The sequence below is a fragment of the Penicillium samsonianum genome, assembly GCF_028829775.1.
Source record: "Penicillium samsonianum strain IBT 33392 chromosome Unknown utg000007l_segment0_segment0, whole genome shotgun sequence".
Taxonomy (NCBI): Eukaryota; Fungi; Ascomycota; class Eurotiomycetes; order Eurotiales; family Aspergillaceae; genus Penicillium; species Penicillium samsonianum.
Window position 1 is genome coordinate 3,353,853 of NW_026643265.1, and position 16,057 is coordinate 3,369,909.

General features: G+C 51.0%; 5 protein-coding genes across 5 annotated transcripts; 2 read left to right on the forward strand and 3 right to left on the reverse strand.

Moving 5' to 3' along the window:
• Positions 1-1,254: 1,254 nt before the first annotated feature.
• On the forward strand, positions 1,255-3,022 carry N7471_012133 (Amino acid/polyamine transporter I; the record flags this gene model as incomplete). The annotated part of the gene is made up of 3 exons (XM_057284852.1): positions 1,255-1,872; positions 1,932-2,376; positions 2,427-3,022. The coding sequence occupies 3 exons, from the start codon at positions 1,255-1,257 to the stop codon at positions 3,020-3,022; spliced, it is 1,659 nt and encodes a 552-aa protein (XP_057131118.1).
• A 181-nt stretch (positions 3,023-3,203) lies between these two features.
• N7471_012134 (haloacid dehalogenase, type II) lies at positions 3,204-3,992 on the reverse strand (the record flags this gene model as incomplete). Its single annotated transcript, XM_057284853.1, has 1 exon — positions 3,204-3,992. The coding sequence occupies one exon, from the start codon at positions 3,990-3,992 to the stop codon at positions 3,204-3,206; it is 789 nt and encodes a 262-aa protein (XP_057131119.1).
• Positions 3,993-6,628: 2,636 nt separating this feature from the next.
• On the forward strand, positions 6,629-11,110 carry N7471_012135 (putative nuclear migration protein; the record flags this gene model as incomplete). Its single annotated transcript, XM_057284854.1, has 2 exons — positions 6,629-9,722; positions 9,792-11,110. 2 exons carry the CDS (start codon positions 6,629-6,631, stop codon positions 10,664-10,666), a joined length of 3,969 nt encoding a protein of 1,322 aa, XP_057131120.1. The 3' UTR covers positions 10,667-11,110.
• Positions 11,111-11,373: 263 nt separating this feature from the next.
• On the reverse strand, positions 11,374-11,737 carry N7471_012136 (cytochrome b5-like heme/steroid binding domain-containing protein; the record flags this gene model as incomplete). Its single annotated transcript, XM_057284855.1, has 2 exons — positions 11,374-11,451; positions 11,561-11,737. 2 exons carry the CDS (start codon positions 11,735-11,737, stop codon positions 11,374-11,376), a joined length of 255 nt encoding a protein of 84 aa, XP_057131121.1.
• Positions 11,738-12,071: 334 nt separating this feature from the next.
• On the reverse strand, positions 12,072-15,448 carry N7471_012137 (putative mRNA splicing factor RNA helicase (Cdc28); the record flags this gene model as incomplete). The annotated part of the gene is made up of 2 exons (XM_057284856.1): positions 12,072-14,856; positions 14,922-15,448. 2 exons carry the CDS (start codon positions 15,446-15,448, stop codon positions 12,072-12,074), a joined length of 3,312 nt encoding a protein of 1,103 aa, XP_057131122.1.
• Positions 15,449-16,057: the final 609 nt, after the last annotated feature.

Genomic DNA, 16,057 nt, shown 5'->3' on the forward strand with positions numbered 1-16,057 from the left:
TGATCCAAGGATTCGTAGGGGACGGGTCCTGAGGCTTGGACGCCATCCTGCTTGAAGCAAGACCTCTCGTTAGCAACTCGGCTTTGATGCGCTCCGGGGGAACTTCAGTGTTTTGAGGTGCGACATTAAGCTCTACCTCCCAGTACCAATCGAATCAATCGCGTAGATGGGATGATATACGTGCCTGGGGGTCTCGCAGTGGAGACTTGATGATTTAACGATGCAGGAATGGTTGGTGTGAAAGGTCAGTGCAAGCAAACGAGAGTGACCATGACTTAGAAAAATATCTGATGGTATCGCACTTGGTTGAGGATCTGGCAAACGACTGCCTGAGATCAGACAGTTCAAACAACCCATGGCAGTCGCGAGGCAAGAGCAAAATTTGACGTTGTTTTCAGACAGGTGACCATAAACAATATCAAGCTCAGACTTCATAACATCGAAGCTGTCACGAGAGTGCCTTTAAATGTTTTATTGCTCTAAAGACGAACAAAAGAATTGTCCAGCTCTAGAGGGCCTGTCGACTCTCCTCGACACTTTAACAGCAGGGCCACGCTGCTCTATTCAACGCTTTAATCAGTCTTGCCTCAGAACTATCATATTCAGCGCAATACAGTAAATAATTCCAATGTTATTCGTGTAACAATTCCATCCGTCACAGGTCGATGTTTACTTTAGCGACTCTACTACTTGGGGAACATCTTATTATATACCATCAGAGATTGAGCTTTACTTCTAGACCAAGCTCGCCACACTTCACCAGAATACTCATACTTTGCCTATTATGCTCTTTCTGTTTGGCATTATGCAAGAAATAACTCTAAATGGCAATGTTGTAATTAAAGTATTGATTTGAGAACGGTGCTAAGGGCTTTCTAGTAGGCCAAAACTGTTGAGGTTTCGCCGAAAAGCCGAAGCGGTTTGAGATCTAGGACAAGAAATAAAATAGAAGATTATATCGAAGAAAAGGTGATATGCTTGATATTCCATTTTTAGCGTTCGCAATATCAACCGGGCCGGGGGGTGCAGTCATGTCCTGAAGTCTGATAGGAGATTATGCACTCGAGAACCAATAAGAGACATTCTCTTTCTGATTCTGTCCCTCTTGTCACGACATGGATATGCACATATAAGATCTTCTTAACCCACCCCAACAAGGCACGTATCTGGGAAACGTCTCAATTTTGACCCCACCTCCTCACCATTTCACTTGTCCTCTCCTATTCATTTGCCCCTCTCCTCTGATCATTTGCAATGAACAGTCATGCTCAAGACCCCGAACAAAACGAAGAAATCACCACACGTCAAAATGAGGCCAGGCCTATCCTTAAACGTACCCTCGCGGGCGAAGACAACGCCAAAACACAGGCAGTATTTTCCGAGCTTGTTCAAACAAGACGAGGGCTGAAACAACGTCATATTCAAATGATAGCCCTGGCCGGAACAATTGGTACGGGCCTCTTCCTAGCGACCGGAAAATCCCTAGCAAGGGGTGGACCACTCAGCATGTTGCTCGCATATTGCATTGTGGGTATGCTTATCTGCTGCGTGGTGTTTTCTGTAGCGGAGCTCAGTGCTCTGGCGCCTCTTTCCGGTGGCATTATACGACACGCAGAATGGTTTGTAGACCCTGCGCTGGCGTTTGCGCAAGGTTGGAATAGTGTTTATGCAAATGCTATCCTGCTGCCGGCTGAGATGGTGGCTTGTGCTGTCATTATTGACTTTTGGTCTGATGTTAACCATGCAGTATGGATTAGCGCCCTTGGTGCGTTGCTGGTTATTAGCAATATGCTATTGGTCAGTATTTACGGCGAGTTGGAGTTTGTTTTTGCACTGTTAAAGATTGCTCTGATTGTTGGTGTGAATATCTTGGTGAGCAGATCTCGCCGCGCAAGGATGTTCGGGTTGGTTTCTAACTGCTTTTCATATAGAGTATCTGCATTACCTCTGGTGCAGGCCCACGGGGCTATCCCATGGGGTTTCGATTCTGGCGAGACCCTGGACCCTTTGTGCAGTTTCTTGGTATCGATGGCTCATGGGGACGGTTCCTTGGGTTTTGGCGTGTTCTGAGCAGTGCAGCTTATGCATTTTCCAACGTCGAGAACATATCGGTTGCAGCAGCTGAGACGCAGAATCCTCGCCATAACATCCCGAAGGCTGCCAAACGTGTGTTCTGGAGAATCTTGATATTTTATCTGATCACCATTTTCATGATGGGCCTTATTGTCCCCTCAAACGATAAGGGGCTGATGTCAAATTCCGGGGATGCTGGAGCGTCTCCATTTGCAATTGCTGCCACCAATGTTGGGATCAAAGTGGTACCTTCGATCATTAATGCTGTCGTTGTCACAAGTGCATGGAGCGCTGGTAACTCTGGTGAGAGGGATTTTTTGTCGGCCACTGTACTTCTGCTAAACCAAAAATAGCAATGCTCGTTGGAACCAGGACACTGTATGGTCTTGCTCAAGAGGGGCATGCCCCAAAACTATTCACTCGCATTAATCGCTTCGGGGTTCCCTGGATATCAGTTGCCGCAGTCGGATCTTTTCTTGCCTTGGGGTATATGACACTGTCATCCGCAGCTTCCATTGTGTTTGATTGGCTCCAGCAACTGGTCTCCGCTGCCTCTTTGGTGCATTGGATCAATATAGAGGTGATTTACTTGAGGTTCTTTTATGGCTGTAAGAGGCAAAAGATCAGCCGTACTGAACTTCCTTGGAAAAGCCCCTTTCAACCTTACGCAGCATGGATTGCTCTGGTTTCGTTCAGTATCATTCTGCTTACTGGCGGATTCTACGTGTTTATAGAGGGAAACTGGAGTCCTCAAACCTTTGTATCGTCATACTTCAACATCCCGCTTATATTTGTCTTATATTTTGGGTACAAATTTTGGCGAAAGACCCTGCTTGTTCCGCTGGAAGAAATTCCAATCCAGGAATTCCTTCGCATCGTTAATGAAAATCCGGAACCCATTCCATCTCCAGCTGCTGGGTGGCGAAGATTAAATATCCTTTGGGCTTGATGCTGGGGGATTCGGAATGGGGCTATGGGAGAAGGAAAAGACATGATAGAAGCCGGGCCAAATGGACCGATTATATTTCGAGTGTTCATTTAAGTTTTGAAAATATACACGTTTTCCACCAGAACAAGTCTCAATACATCTTTCTGGGGTCAGACTAATAACCTCGGAGGGCAGACCGGTGTTACTCAATCCCAAATCGCCTCGCCACCTCTCGGAAGCCATCAGACTCAAGATCAACCCACATATCCACCCAACCCTCAGACTTGGCCTTTGCAGCCTGCTCCTTTGACATCGCTTCCTCCAGCTCACGATCAACATAGATAGTCTGAAAACCACAGCTCTTGGCAGCCTTCAAATCGTGCAGATGCGCCGCAACCAGTCCGCACTGGCCTGGCTCGAGTCCAAACTTCTTGGCAGCACCGTTATAAACCAGCGGAGAAGGCTTGTAAGCCCCGAAATTCTCCGCGCTAACAATATGCGTGAAAGGCAGTGATCCATGTCGCTGGAGATCCTGCAGTAAAGAGACATTCCCATTCGACAGGGTAGAAGTAGCGAACCGACGGTTCAACAACTCAAGACCCTGGACGCTATCCGGCCACGGGTTGAGCCGATGCCACGCGAAAGAGAGTTCCCACAGCTTCTCGTCAGTGAACAGGCCGTCCAGACCGCGCTGCCGCAGGAGGTCCTGAAGGGCATTGTAGTGGTGCTGATCGACTGGCACAAACTCGTTGGATGGATTAAATGTACTAGTGAATACAATGTACGACCGCCGCCATTCTGCGACAAATACCAGCCAGTCAAGCCGGGTCATGGCTGCAGCGCGGTCCCGCAAGTCGACTGGGAGGTCGCGAGGATGGTTCACAGCATGTAGGGCGGCAGCGCTCAGCTCTTCCGAGACGCATGTACGCCATGAAACTACTGTGCCAAATGTGTCGAAAAATAACATCTGGGGTGGGTGATCTGTCGACATTTTGGAGTTGGTGTTGGTGTTGATGTTGGTGTTGATGTTGGTGTAGTTCGTGTAGTTGGAGATGTTGATATGCAGCTATCCCCTGCACTTTGAAGATTATGTCGGTTTCCGAGTTCCAGGTGGGATATTCACGAAGTTGAGATCTCAGCTAGATAGATATGTAGGTCAGAGTGAAATCGATGAGTCTATTCATATATGCTAACCTCTAGCCCTAGAGGACTTTGGGGGTGACGCAAATGTGCTTAGTCAGTCCGGTTAATTCAGGTTCTCCAGATCTAACGGCCTGATTGTTCTAGCGGGATGATCTTATTGGATTAGAAAGGGAAAGGGAACAGCCGTTTAGTTTTTGCTTAGAAACTTGTCTCGAAACAAGCATTGTAATAAGTTCAAGTACCTTATGTGTTGAGTCTTAAGGAATGTGCGTAACACAGAAAACATTCTGCCTGTTATTTTTCCGCCTTCTTAACTTTCTCAACTCAAGCAAATCATCCCTATTGTCCATTCTCAATTTGACGATCTTCCATTGATTATGGCCTTCCCTGCAGATGAAGTACATACTTTGTACTCCGTACTCCGCACACAACTTCAGCCCGTGTAGTATCGCCTGCGCCTCCAAGCTGGACTCGCCACTAGCGCTTTCAGAGAAACAAAGAAACCAGGGATATGGAATATCAGCAAATATCGACCTGTCAATGGCCAAGTCAAAAGTACCCCGTCCCCTGAGGCCAGTGGGGCAAATGGGTGGAAATGGTTCGCGGAGATTCCATACTCCTTCGTGTCAATGTGTCAATCCCCGTTAGTCCAATTTCCAATGGCAATTTGGGGGCTTGACATGCGGAGTCTAGACATGACTCCGTACTTCTTACATTGGCTATTATAATAACCATTTATTGCCAATCATTCGCGATTGTCATACGCCACCTCCAACGTTCGCCAACTGTGCGACCGGCACTTGCATGGACATATGCAAGAGAAACGACTCTAATCCAGACCAAGGCCATAGAGGCCATGGAGCGCGTACGATGTATGTACTCCGTACTCCGTACCGGACTTCCCACCATAACAATGGAAGTTTGGTTCTTCATTTCGGCCGAAGTGGATTCCTCGTTCGAAGCTCTCGGTGGAGACCTTAGATGGGTCTGGGTTTACCCCTGATCCGCGATAATGTCCGCACGCACTGGATGATTTGGCAATTTGACCGTCTCCTTGGGCAGAAGCGTCACAAAAACGCGTCAACCAAATACTATGCAGCCTGCAACATGCAACATATGCAGCATATGCACTCTGGGGACTCTTGAAACCAGACCACAGGCTTTCATGCGAAATTGTCTACGGCGATCGTCGCCCAAACAAGCTACGAGCTGGCCGCCAACTCAGCCATTTAATTATATTCTCAAACACGCTAACCATCGCTATTTTAGTGTCTTCGGAATCGACACTATTGGTCATTGCAAAGGCATTTCTTCTTTTTATGATTTGCCCTTCAACATTGTCAATTGCGCCGAAAATAAAAAATAGGGGGTAATCTCCCAGCTCAAAAAGTCCTTGAGCTTCTTCATCCAGACGCGCAGTGGAGTTTTGTCACGAACTGCTACCCCAGGCATTCCAATATATGAATCTTAATACACTCGTTTTCTTTTCCAGTTGGCTTTTCCTTTTGATACGGAGTACTAGCTCACTCTCTCGAGATTACGGCTCCATTTTAATCCTTTTCTTTTTCCCTTTCTTTGTTTCTTTGTCCCAGCTAATCAGCTTCTCCATGGCCTTTGAGGTCTACTACAAGGGATACAATAATACCTTTGGATGTATAGACTCTGGTCTATGATTCTCTGCGAACAGACCCCGAAAGCGTTTTATACAGACATACTCAAATGATTGGAGGTCATATGTCTTAGTGTCTGGCAGCTGCAGTGGAGTATATTAATCCTGGCTAATCGGGTGGATTCTTCTCTTTCCCCATATGCCCCCTAACGAACGCCCCTGGGACTTTTCTATTTTTTTTTTCTTTTTGAAAGTCCAAGACTCTCCTCGCGTCCATGTTTCCGATATGCGCAGGTGTGCCGCAAGGCTGATCTCTCAATGTTGTAAGGTCTTTTTTCCGAGGTAATCTACAGTCTAAGCCCCAACTCTCAGATCATTGCCTTTCGTAAATCTACTGAGAATCTTAAAAGATTCTCTAATCGCGATCGGCCCATCCTTCGGACTGATCTATTTTCCCTCCCGGGATCGGCCATACCTCCCGGGTTTACATCTGTCTTGTCTCTTAAGCTAATACGGTCTGACCTGTTTGTCACTGTAAGTAGAGTTAGGGTGTCTCCCCGTGCATATCCAAATCTCGGCATTGGGCTCAAGCATCTCACACATCTGCATTGTAACTGTGGCTGACTTTGTTCCACCAAGTTCCACAAAGTCCCAGCGTTGAATTTCCCCCTCCATCCCGCGTTCGACCAGTCGATTGCACCAGGTGAAACCTGTCTCTGGAGGCAGATCAGCACCGGCTTCGAAACAGTTAATAGTCGAATGGTTGAACTACGGTAGTCTTTTGATGGGATCCAGTGCGTGACGTGCTCTGGCTAGCCCAAGGAGCAGAGCCCCAATGGTTTGAGGCTTTTCATCCGGCACATGCGCAAAGAGAGATGGCCGATTTACAGTCCCCGGCCTCCATGGCCCACCCCTCCCCGGCACCATCCTCCAGATCCAGATCTCGAGCTCCATCCAAAGGAGGATCAAGATCGAGACCGTCTTTGCGCCGGCGAGATTCCTCCCCACCGCCTTCCTCTCCACCTGGCCTCCCAACCCCCGCATTCTCCCCCGACGGACAAACAGACGACGATGATATCGATATCACCGAGGATACCTTATCGCCTTTCGACCCGCGGAGGATCACCCCTACTCTCCATGCATCTCTCGTATCGGAGATTCTCTCGCTGCGGCGAGAGATAGAGAACAAAACCAAGTCAATCGACGGATTGGAAGAGAGCTTGGACGAATCAAGGACCGAAAATGAAACATTGACCGCGAATCTCTCCCGGGCGACCTGGGAAGGGCGCTCGTTGAAACACCAAATCCAACTACTGGAAGGTGGGACATCATCTGCGATGACCGAGCTAGCTCGGGAGCGTGATGAAGCGGTCGAGAACATCAGCGATGTTCGTAAAAAGCTCGAGCAGGCACAGAAAAAAGCTCGAAGTCGGGAGGAGGATGTCGAACGAACCCAATTACTCTGGAATCGCGATCAAGAGTCCTGGGCGGATGAACGCCGAGCCCTGGAACGCAAGGTTCACGTAGTGGAGGGCCGCTTGAAGACCGTTTTGAATGAGGTTGCAGCCGCCCAGGAAGTGGCGACTATCCACTCGCATTCGCAGCCAAGTGAGAATGGTGACCTTGTTCATGACAAAAATAAAGAAAGCGACTCGGCCAGCGTGGCATCTAGTAGCCTAGGCCGCCGACGCACGAGTGTGACCAGCGTGAGCTCGGAAGAAGGTGAAGAGGCGGTCATATTCCATAACGTGCGGTACTCGGTTATGAGTATTGCGCCTGGGGGCAAGAATAGTTCAGGTCTGAACTTGGCAGAGGAACTCGACTTCGATGAAGAGGAGGAGTTTGTTCCATCTGATGATGAGCTGCCCGCCTCTCCGGAGGCTCTCCCCGAGGAACGTCCAATGTCGGTCCACTCACAAGGATCACATAGTATTTCTTCCAAGGCCAGGAAGATCCTGGGTCTGTCCCTTCAGAGCTCAGAATTATACTCACCCACTGCCATGGATTTCCGTGCCCGGGAACTCGGGCTTGCTAGCCCAGTGAAACTTGACTCGGCGGTCGAATACCGCGATATCGGCATCCAGTACTCACCTCCTCCGTCGCCTACGATAGAAGCGAAGGTTGTATACGACATTGCTCCCAAGCCCACGAAAACCGCTTCAGAGCCTGAGAAAGAAGACAAGAACGCGAACATACCTGGAACGAAAGACGGCGCCACGCTCCCCGTTGCACCTCAGATGGTTTCTAGCTCTTGTCAGACCGTGGATGAACCCCCAAGTCCTCCATGGACGCCCAATGTGGCTGAGTCGCCTCAAACTGTTGAATCCACCACAGAGCCGGCGCGAATGACATCGGCGTCCACCCAGACTGATGTGGTCCCGGAAACAGATGTTGTTCAAAGCGAGAAACGTATCAACTTATCCCCGAATGATGTCCCATCGATGGACATTCCAATGATCGCTATCCACCCACCAGGCTCAGAGCCATCCTCACCTCGGAACAGTGTCGTTCTTCCACCGCAAACCAAAAATGTCGCTTGTCAGGCCAACTTCCGAGCAATTGCTGATTGCCGATCCGTCGCCATCCAGACCGAGGAGATCCGTGTCGATCAACGCCCTGTCAAACTGCCGGCTAGTCTTCTTCCTTCTGCTATTCAAGATGCACTACCTCGTCCTGAACCTCACGAGCCTAGCCTCGAGTCTTACACTGTGCCCCCGCTTCCGCCGCGGTCCGAAAAACGAAAGCAGAGACATCTGATAACAGATCAGCCGACAGATCGTCCCGTGAAGCCTCCTAGAGCACCTGGTTCAGATCATGTGCAGGCCTACCCCGGTAACAACGACAATGGTCCGCTCTCAGATGATGCCTTGTCCAATATTCGACGACCTTTACGGTCTAGCAGTCTCTTCGCCGGCTTTGAACATAATAGCGACGACGAAGGCCCCCATGGCGAGCGTGATGTCTTCACCGACGATGAGCTCCTCAACCGCCCATTTGCTGCATACACTGTCAGTCGTGGCAAGCTCATCACCACGAAATCAAAACCTAGCTTGGACGACATGCCTCTCCCCGAAGTCGACGAGCACCTGTCTTCCCCGGAGTCGAGACCACCCAATATTGGCCGTTCTCGGGCTCCCCAACGGTCTGGCACGGCGTCCTCGAGTATTCGCCAGCCCGGCATGCGCAAAATGGCCATGATCTCCAGCGGAACCGCCGCGCACCAGAAGCCCCGGGCCCGCAGTCCCAGCGAACCAAGCCTCGAGAGCGGCAGTGCAGGCTCAAGCATTGCACCGCCATTCCCCGTGCCCATCCGTCTAAGCTCACGCAAGCTCCCGCTCAACGGCAGCGACGGACCTCCAAGTCCTACTCGCTCAGCCGGCAGACAGTTCTCAGACCGCGGTCGCCAATCCGTCGTCCGGCGCCCAACTCTCCGCCGAGTCCGATCCGCTGCAGCAACGTCACAGTCGGATATTACTGAGAGACCAGAAACTCAGTCTTCCCCATCACGATCGATCTCGACCTTTTCCCCAGAGAGCCCCACATACCGCCCATACCGACCACCACCGCCGATGCCGTGTGATGAGATCACAGCACCTCGTGAGCGGTACGGGCCCCCGAAACGCGTCCCCTCGCACCGCGCGACTCCGTCTCAATCCTGGAACCGTGAACAGCGTGAACGAAAGGATTCCACCGGCGGCGTGCAGCCGACCAGTGTCGTTGATGCCATTGCTCAAACCATGGTTGGCGAGTGGATGTTTAAATACGTCCGTCGACGCAAATCATTCGGAATGAGCGAGTCCAAGGAGAGTTGGGAGGGCAAGAACCCCGACGATGTGTCGGCGAATATCACGAACAGCGGTGTGCGACATAAGCGATGGGTTTGGCTCGCCCCGTACGAAGGCTCCATTATGTGGAGTAGTAGACAGCCCACGAGTGGGCCTGCCTTGCTCGGCAAGAGTGGTCGAAAGTGTAAGTCTTCAAGGAACTCGGTTGAGTTAGTTGGAGTGTTAGCTGACATGGTATCTCCCCTCGTTATAGTCACCATCCAATCCGTCCTGGACGTCAAAGATGACAACCCCATACCCAAAGGCGCCGGCTCTTCGACCCCATTCAACCGCTCCATCCTGGTGCTGACACCACAGCGCGCTCTAAAATTCACAGCGCTAACCATTGAACGCCACTACGTCTGGCTAACGGCCCTCTCCTTCCTCAGCCATTCCTCCATGGGCCTCCAAGAACTAGCGGCCCTACCTCCAGTCCCACAAGAAGAGTCCCCAACCCTACCCCTCGCCTCTCTCCGCCGAAACCCAATCCGCGACTCCATCCGCGTCGCAAAGGGCCGCCCCCGCCCAATGCCAAAGGGCAAACGCTCCTTCAACAGCGCCGGCGCTCCAGCCCCAGTCCCCGAAATCCCAGGCGGCAGCATCGACCTAGCAGCCGATGCACCACACGTACCCCGTTTCTCAACCCACAACCGCAAGCGCAGCAACACCGCACCCCGCCCCCCAGCCCTCCACGCTCTCCGCAGCTTCTCTAGCGCCGGCACTATGCCGTCTTCACACAGCGGCACCACGGCCGGCTCGTCGGAGCTGCATTTCCCCGCCATACAGCCCCCAGCCCCACCCCCAGGCATTGGAAGCCGCCGCGGCAGTATCAGTCGACGCACTTCCGAGGCGAGTGGCCGTGCTTCCAGTGTGGCGGGCAGCAACATGTTCGATATAGGCACTGTGCGTATGGAGGCTTTCATCGATCACCACGCCGAGCAGATCAATCGCCCCCGTGCCCCTCCACGGCAGCGCCATATCCGCAAGACTTCCAGTCAGTGGAGTGAGAGGCGGTATGAGTTTGACACGCCTTCGGTTCATGGCAGTGAGTTCTCATACCGTCCTGAGGATCAATGGCGGGGATTCTAATTCTAGAGTGGATGGGTTTCGCTTGCCCTCTCTCTGCCTTTTTCTCGTTTCTTCTTTTTTCTTCCTTACTTATTACTTACCATATACCTATTCCTTCTTTTCTTTCAACAACACACCTTTTTGGCGCAGGTTCATCGCCACGTCTCTTCGTGGCTTGTCTGCGTACATCGTCACTGGACATATTCATCTTCTATTTTGTCACTGTCACCTATTCATGTTTGTTCTCTGCTTTACTCACCTCACACACCTATCACCTGTCATTTACCATTTGTCGCTTTCGAGTTGATACCACTTTGATTCGGATACTATTTCTCGTGCAGCGGGAGGGAGAAGGGCGTTTCTTTTTTCTGACATTACAACTATCAACCAAGCAGATCCTGGATATATGTATTGGTCTTCGTGTTTATATGCCTGAACATAATGTATAAGTTTTATCATGAACAAGAATGAAGCTTTCTGTAGTATCAACCTCTAATCTCCTATATTGTTCTATTCTCTGTTCTATTCATGCCCCAGGTAGCAAGATGGTATTTCACAAAGCAAAAGAATCAAACTCGAATCGCGGGTATAACGTTCGCTAGCGGAGTAAATACAGCATCGTGGCATTTCTGTGGTGTGCAGTTGACCGGGGTGGTCCTGCAGTGGGCTGATCCCCCCAAAACCAAAACACTTCAGTCTATCATTTCCTTCACTTTCCAATAGAGGATTCACAGCTTCGCGGCATCCTTGACTTCGCCAATCTTCAGCTTAGGCGAGTACTTCTTCAGCACGGATTCGTTGTGATACTAAACGGTGTTAGTTGCATGCTTTCAATAGCCGACTCGGCCGATAGCCGATCATAACAAATAATGTCTTGGTTTTAAAGGGAGAGAGAAAGGAGAAGGGAATATATACCTTCCAGAACTGCTTCGAGGCATCCTTGCCCGCTACACGCTTGAGGATCTTTGCGCCGCCGGGGTGCTCGTCGACAAACTTGGTTACGTCGTAGACATTGTTGTCGATGATGATGTAGAGGCCCTGATCGGCGGTCTTGTGGTTGGCCACTTCGGCGGGGGTGAATGTTTTGGACATTTTTTTGAGGTAGATTGAGAAGTTGAGAGGTGGAAGATAGATGGGATCAGGAGATACAAAAGGAAAATAAGTAACTGACGTGACGTATAAAATCCCGAGAAAGTCTGGGGGAAAGCGGAGAAACCGAGGTTCGGGCTTATTTGCCGCGGTTTGAATTGCCCGGGCGGTGATTGGTTGGGGAGAATTGGTGCCTGAGGTGTCTATTTCTATACAGATATGAGGCTATTCAACTAGTTAACTATTCAACTACATGTACATGTGTAGGTACTGGTACGGATACATACTTGGATATGTCATGTTTCATATGTAACCTGTACATCCCCATATATCCCTTCTACTCCCGACTCTTTTCCCCAGCCGCCCCCTGCCCCTTCGTCACCTTGCGATCCAACCCCAGACTCTCCAAGTCCTTCTTCTTATAGTAATGTGGCGCAACCTCAACCAGCCACTCCGGCTGCAGTGGCATATTACTGCGCATGTACTCCTTGCTGGTAAGCACCAACTCAAAGTAGATGACCCAGCGAGGGTTAACCTCCATAAGCGTACTAGATGGATGCAAGTACACCGACTGTCCATTCTTGATAGTGCGGTAACTGTCACCGCCACGCTGGAGTCGTGCCGCATTGGGGAAGAACCCAGCCGTGATGGCCTTCTGAATTGGCTGGATATTCGTAGACCCACAGGTACTGACGGCGACCTCGACGCGGTCGCACAGTTTGGCGAGCTGGTCGCGCACATCGCGCGCCCGCGTCAGACTGCGCTGCTGCAGGAAATTCTCCTTCGCCCAGATCGTACTGAAGTCCGAGTCGACCCATTGGTTCCAGACGTTCAATAGCGTCAGGTGGTCACCGCCGTCTTTGATGGTGAAGCGGTTGCGTGCACTGTCCGCGTGGATCTTCTTGTCCTTGGGTCGGAAGAAGAGTGCACTGCCTTCGCCGAGCATCGACACGATCGACAGCACTTCTTCTACGCATCCGTATTTATCGGCGGCAAGGATCGCCTTGGCGAGCATCGGGTCCGTTGGGAACTCAGCCATCTGCCGGCCGACCTTGGTCAGCTCGCCCCGGTCGTTGAGTGCCCCGAGCGCGTACAGCTGCTCCAAAGCGCGGATGATGGTCTCCGCCGGCGGTGGGTCCATGAAGTCGAAGTCGAGTAGCTGGTCGATGCCCAGCGACTTCAGCATCAGAATCACTCCGTTCAAGTTGGTACGTTGAATCTCTGGGGTGGTGTTCTCTTCCAGCTCGTTATAGTACGCCCACTTGGTATACAGGCGGAAACACTTGCCCGGCCCGACACGTCCAGCACGTCCGGCTCGCTGGTTGGCCGAGGCACGCGAACACGGCGTCACGACCAAGCTCTCCATGCCACTACGTGGGTTGAACACGTTCTCCTTAACGAATCCGGGGTCAATCACGTAGACAATACCATCGATAGTCAAACTAGTCTCGGCGATATTGGTGGCAAGCACCACTTTTCGCGCCTTAGGCGGAGTAGGCTCGAAAATCTTAGTCTGCAGTTCGGACGGCAGGTTGGCGTAGATAGGAGCAATAATCATCTCCGGAATCTTACTCCCAAGTTTTCGAGCCGTTTCCTGTAAACTTTGTTCGGCGGCCTCGATTTCTTCTTGTCCAGTCAAGAAGACCAAAATATCTCCAGGACCTTGCGTGACATGGATCTGGAAGACCGTTGTGATGGCTGCGGCGAGGTAGTTGGCTTCAGGCTGTGAAGTGTAGTGCACGTCGACGGGGTATCGACGACCAGGAATATTGAAAATGGGCGCATCGTCGAAATACTTCTGGAACTTCTGCGCATCCATCGTGGCCGAGGAAATGAGCAGCTTCAGATCAGGTCGTGCCTTGGCAATATCCTTGAGCAGACCACAGGCAATATCTGTTGGCACCGTCCGTTCGTGCGCCTCGTCAATCATCAAGGCAGCGTACTGGCTCAGGTCCGGCTCTGTCAACAGTTCTCGCAGCAACATTCCATCGGTCATATACTTGAGGATAGTCTTGTCGCTGGTGTTGTCCTCAAATCGAATGGCATAACCAACTTCATTTCCGATCTTCGTACCCATTTCATCCGCCACGCGAGCAGCAACACTCATGGCAGCCACTCGTCGCGGCTGCGTGCAACCAATCTTGAGGCCGTCCTTGGTATAACCGGCCTCGTGGAGGTATTGTGGGATCTGTGTGGTTTTTCCAGAACCAGTTTCACCAACAATAATCAAAACTTGATGCTCTGCTACAGCCTGGATGATCTGATCACGGAATTGATAGATGGGCAAACTCTTGCGGGTTTCCTCCATAGAGAGGGCTTTCTTCTCCGCTGCGTCGACCTGCTCCTTGAACCGCAGCTGTTCTTTCGTCAGTGGCTTTTGCGTGCCCTCGAGTTTGGCGTCCATAACAAAGTTGATCTGCTGCGAATCATCGAAGACATACTCATAGTCTCCCTCGTCGACGAACTCGGCCTTTTTGATCTGTGCCTTGGCCTTGGCCGCCTGCTCCAGCTCCCACTCCTCGTGCTCTGTGACGAATCGCTCCTGGCCCAGCTCATCGCGCTCAACGTACCGCTTGTACAGAGCCTCTTCCTTCTTCTTCCGGTCGATCTTCCCTTTCTCCGTAATATAATCAGATGGCATCTGATAACCATCACGGTGATCGTCAATCCGAAGCCGTTCCTCGGCGAGACGAAGGACCTCTCGGTTGCGCGTGAACTCCTCCTTCTCCTTGCGAGACAGATTCGGGTTCTCACGCAACTCTGTGGCCTCCTCTATAACCTGTCGTCGCAGCAGTGCTAACCGTTCTGTCTCGCGCTTCTTCAAATATTCCTGTCGAGATCTTTCCCGCAGATCGGGCATCATCGAAGCTCGCGCGCTGGCATCGTCGCCCAGCGCACGTCGCCGTGCAGCCTCGCCGTCGCGTGTCCGATCCTCAACAATCTTCTTCGACTTGCTACTTTCTTTATTGGCCAGTCGTTTGGCAAACTCGTCTCGTTCACGAAGATCTCGTTGGCGGTCGATCTCTTGCTTAGTCTTAGGGTCGATATCGATATCGTCGGCCGGTGACGCGGGATCGGGAGACGCGGAACCATCGTCGAGTCGCGTGCGCTTCGGGGGGATTCTTCAAACTCCTCCGGGTACATCTCGTCTTCGAGGATCTCTTCGTCGCCCCATCGATCGTCGAACTCCTGAGAGCCCTTCTTACGGAGCTTCCTCATCCGTGGCCGGTCGCGGCTCTCTGCATCGCGGCTTCGGTCTCGCTTTCGGCTGTCGTCCTTTTCCCCGCGACTCCGAGGCTCGGAGTCTCGCTTGCTACCGCTCCTGTCCTTGTCGCTGTCTCTGTCCCGTCTCCTCCGTCGTTCTCGGTCTGCCTCGATGTGGGTTGGTCCTAGCGATGGGGCGGGTTCTGGTTGGTCTTCGCCCATGTCTACCAGACGGTATTTCTTTTTCGTGGATTCCTTGCTCGCCGTGGGTTTGGAGGCAGACGCGCTGGACTGTGCGCCCTTGCCCATGCGGGCATGGAGCTCCTCAGCAAAGGCACCAATTTCAGCTGAGCTAGCATCTATGCCGTCCAGGAATGACACGAGGGTATCTTGGAGGGAGGAGATCGACTTGGCTGAGCTGGCGGTCGCGAGCACAAAATCGATGACGGTGGGTTCTGACGCGCCCGTTAGGCGGAGGAGATTGTCAGACACGAAATTTTTATTGTCCATGGTGCGTGATATAGACTGTTATTATGGGGGGAATTAAAAGGTTGATGGATGTGCAGGGAGGAGCTTCCAAGGTTCTTCGTCAGGAAAGGTAAGGTGTGGATATTGTGAGTCGGGGTCTTAGAGGCAGCGCATGTTGCACAAAATGTAGAGGTGTAATAGACCAAGCTCAATGCCAGGGAAAGACTTGCAAGCAGGGTATAAGCCAAGTTTTAAGATTAAAAGTGTTGGAATAGAAGTTGGAGAAGTTTGCGCCAAGAAATCCCGTGGCAATTCGAAATATATTTGGGGACTCCCCAAAGAGCATATCCATGATTATATATGTATATCACAACATTTTAGAAGAGATTTTTTTTCTTAAAAAAAAAGAACATCTAAAAAGACAACTCAAATCAAGAATGTCTGAAATATAACGTCCCTAATATTATTTTGACCCAAATGGACCAGATATCTGAAACCCTCAGTCAACGACAGAAACTGTATAAGCGAATTGGCTGGAGTCAATCCTATAGCAATAGTATAACCACATGGAAGACCCAACTGGTTGAACAACTGATAATATACATTTACTTTGAATAAGGTCTATAATTGAAACAAGATGTTCGTAGGATA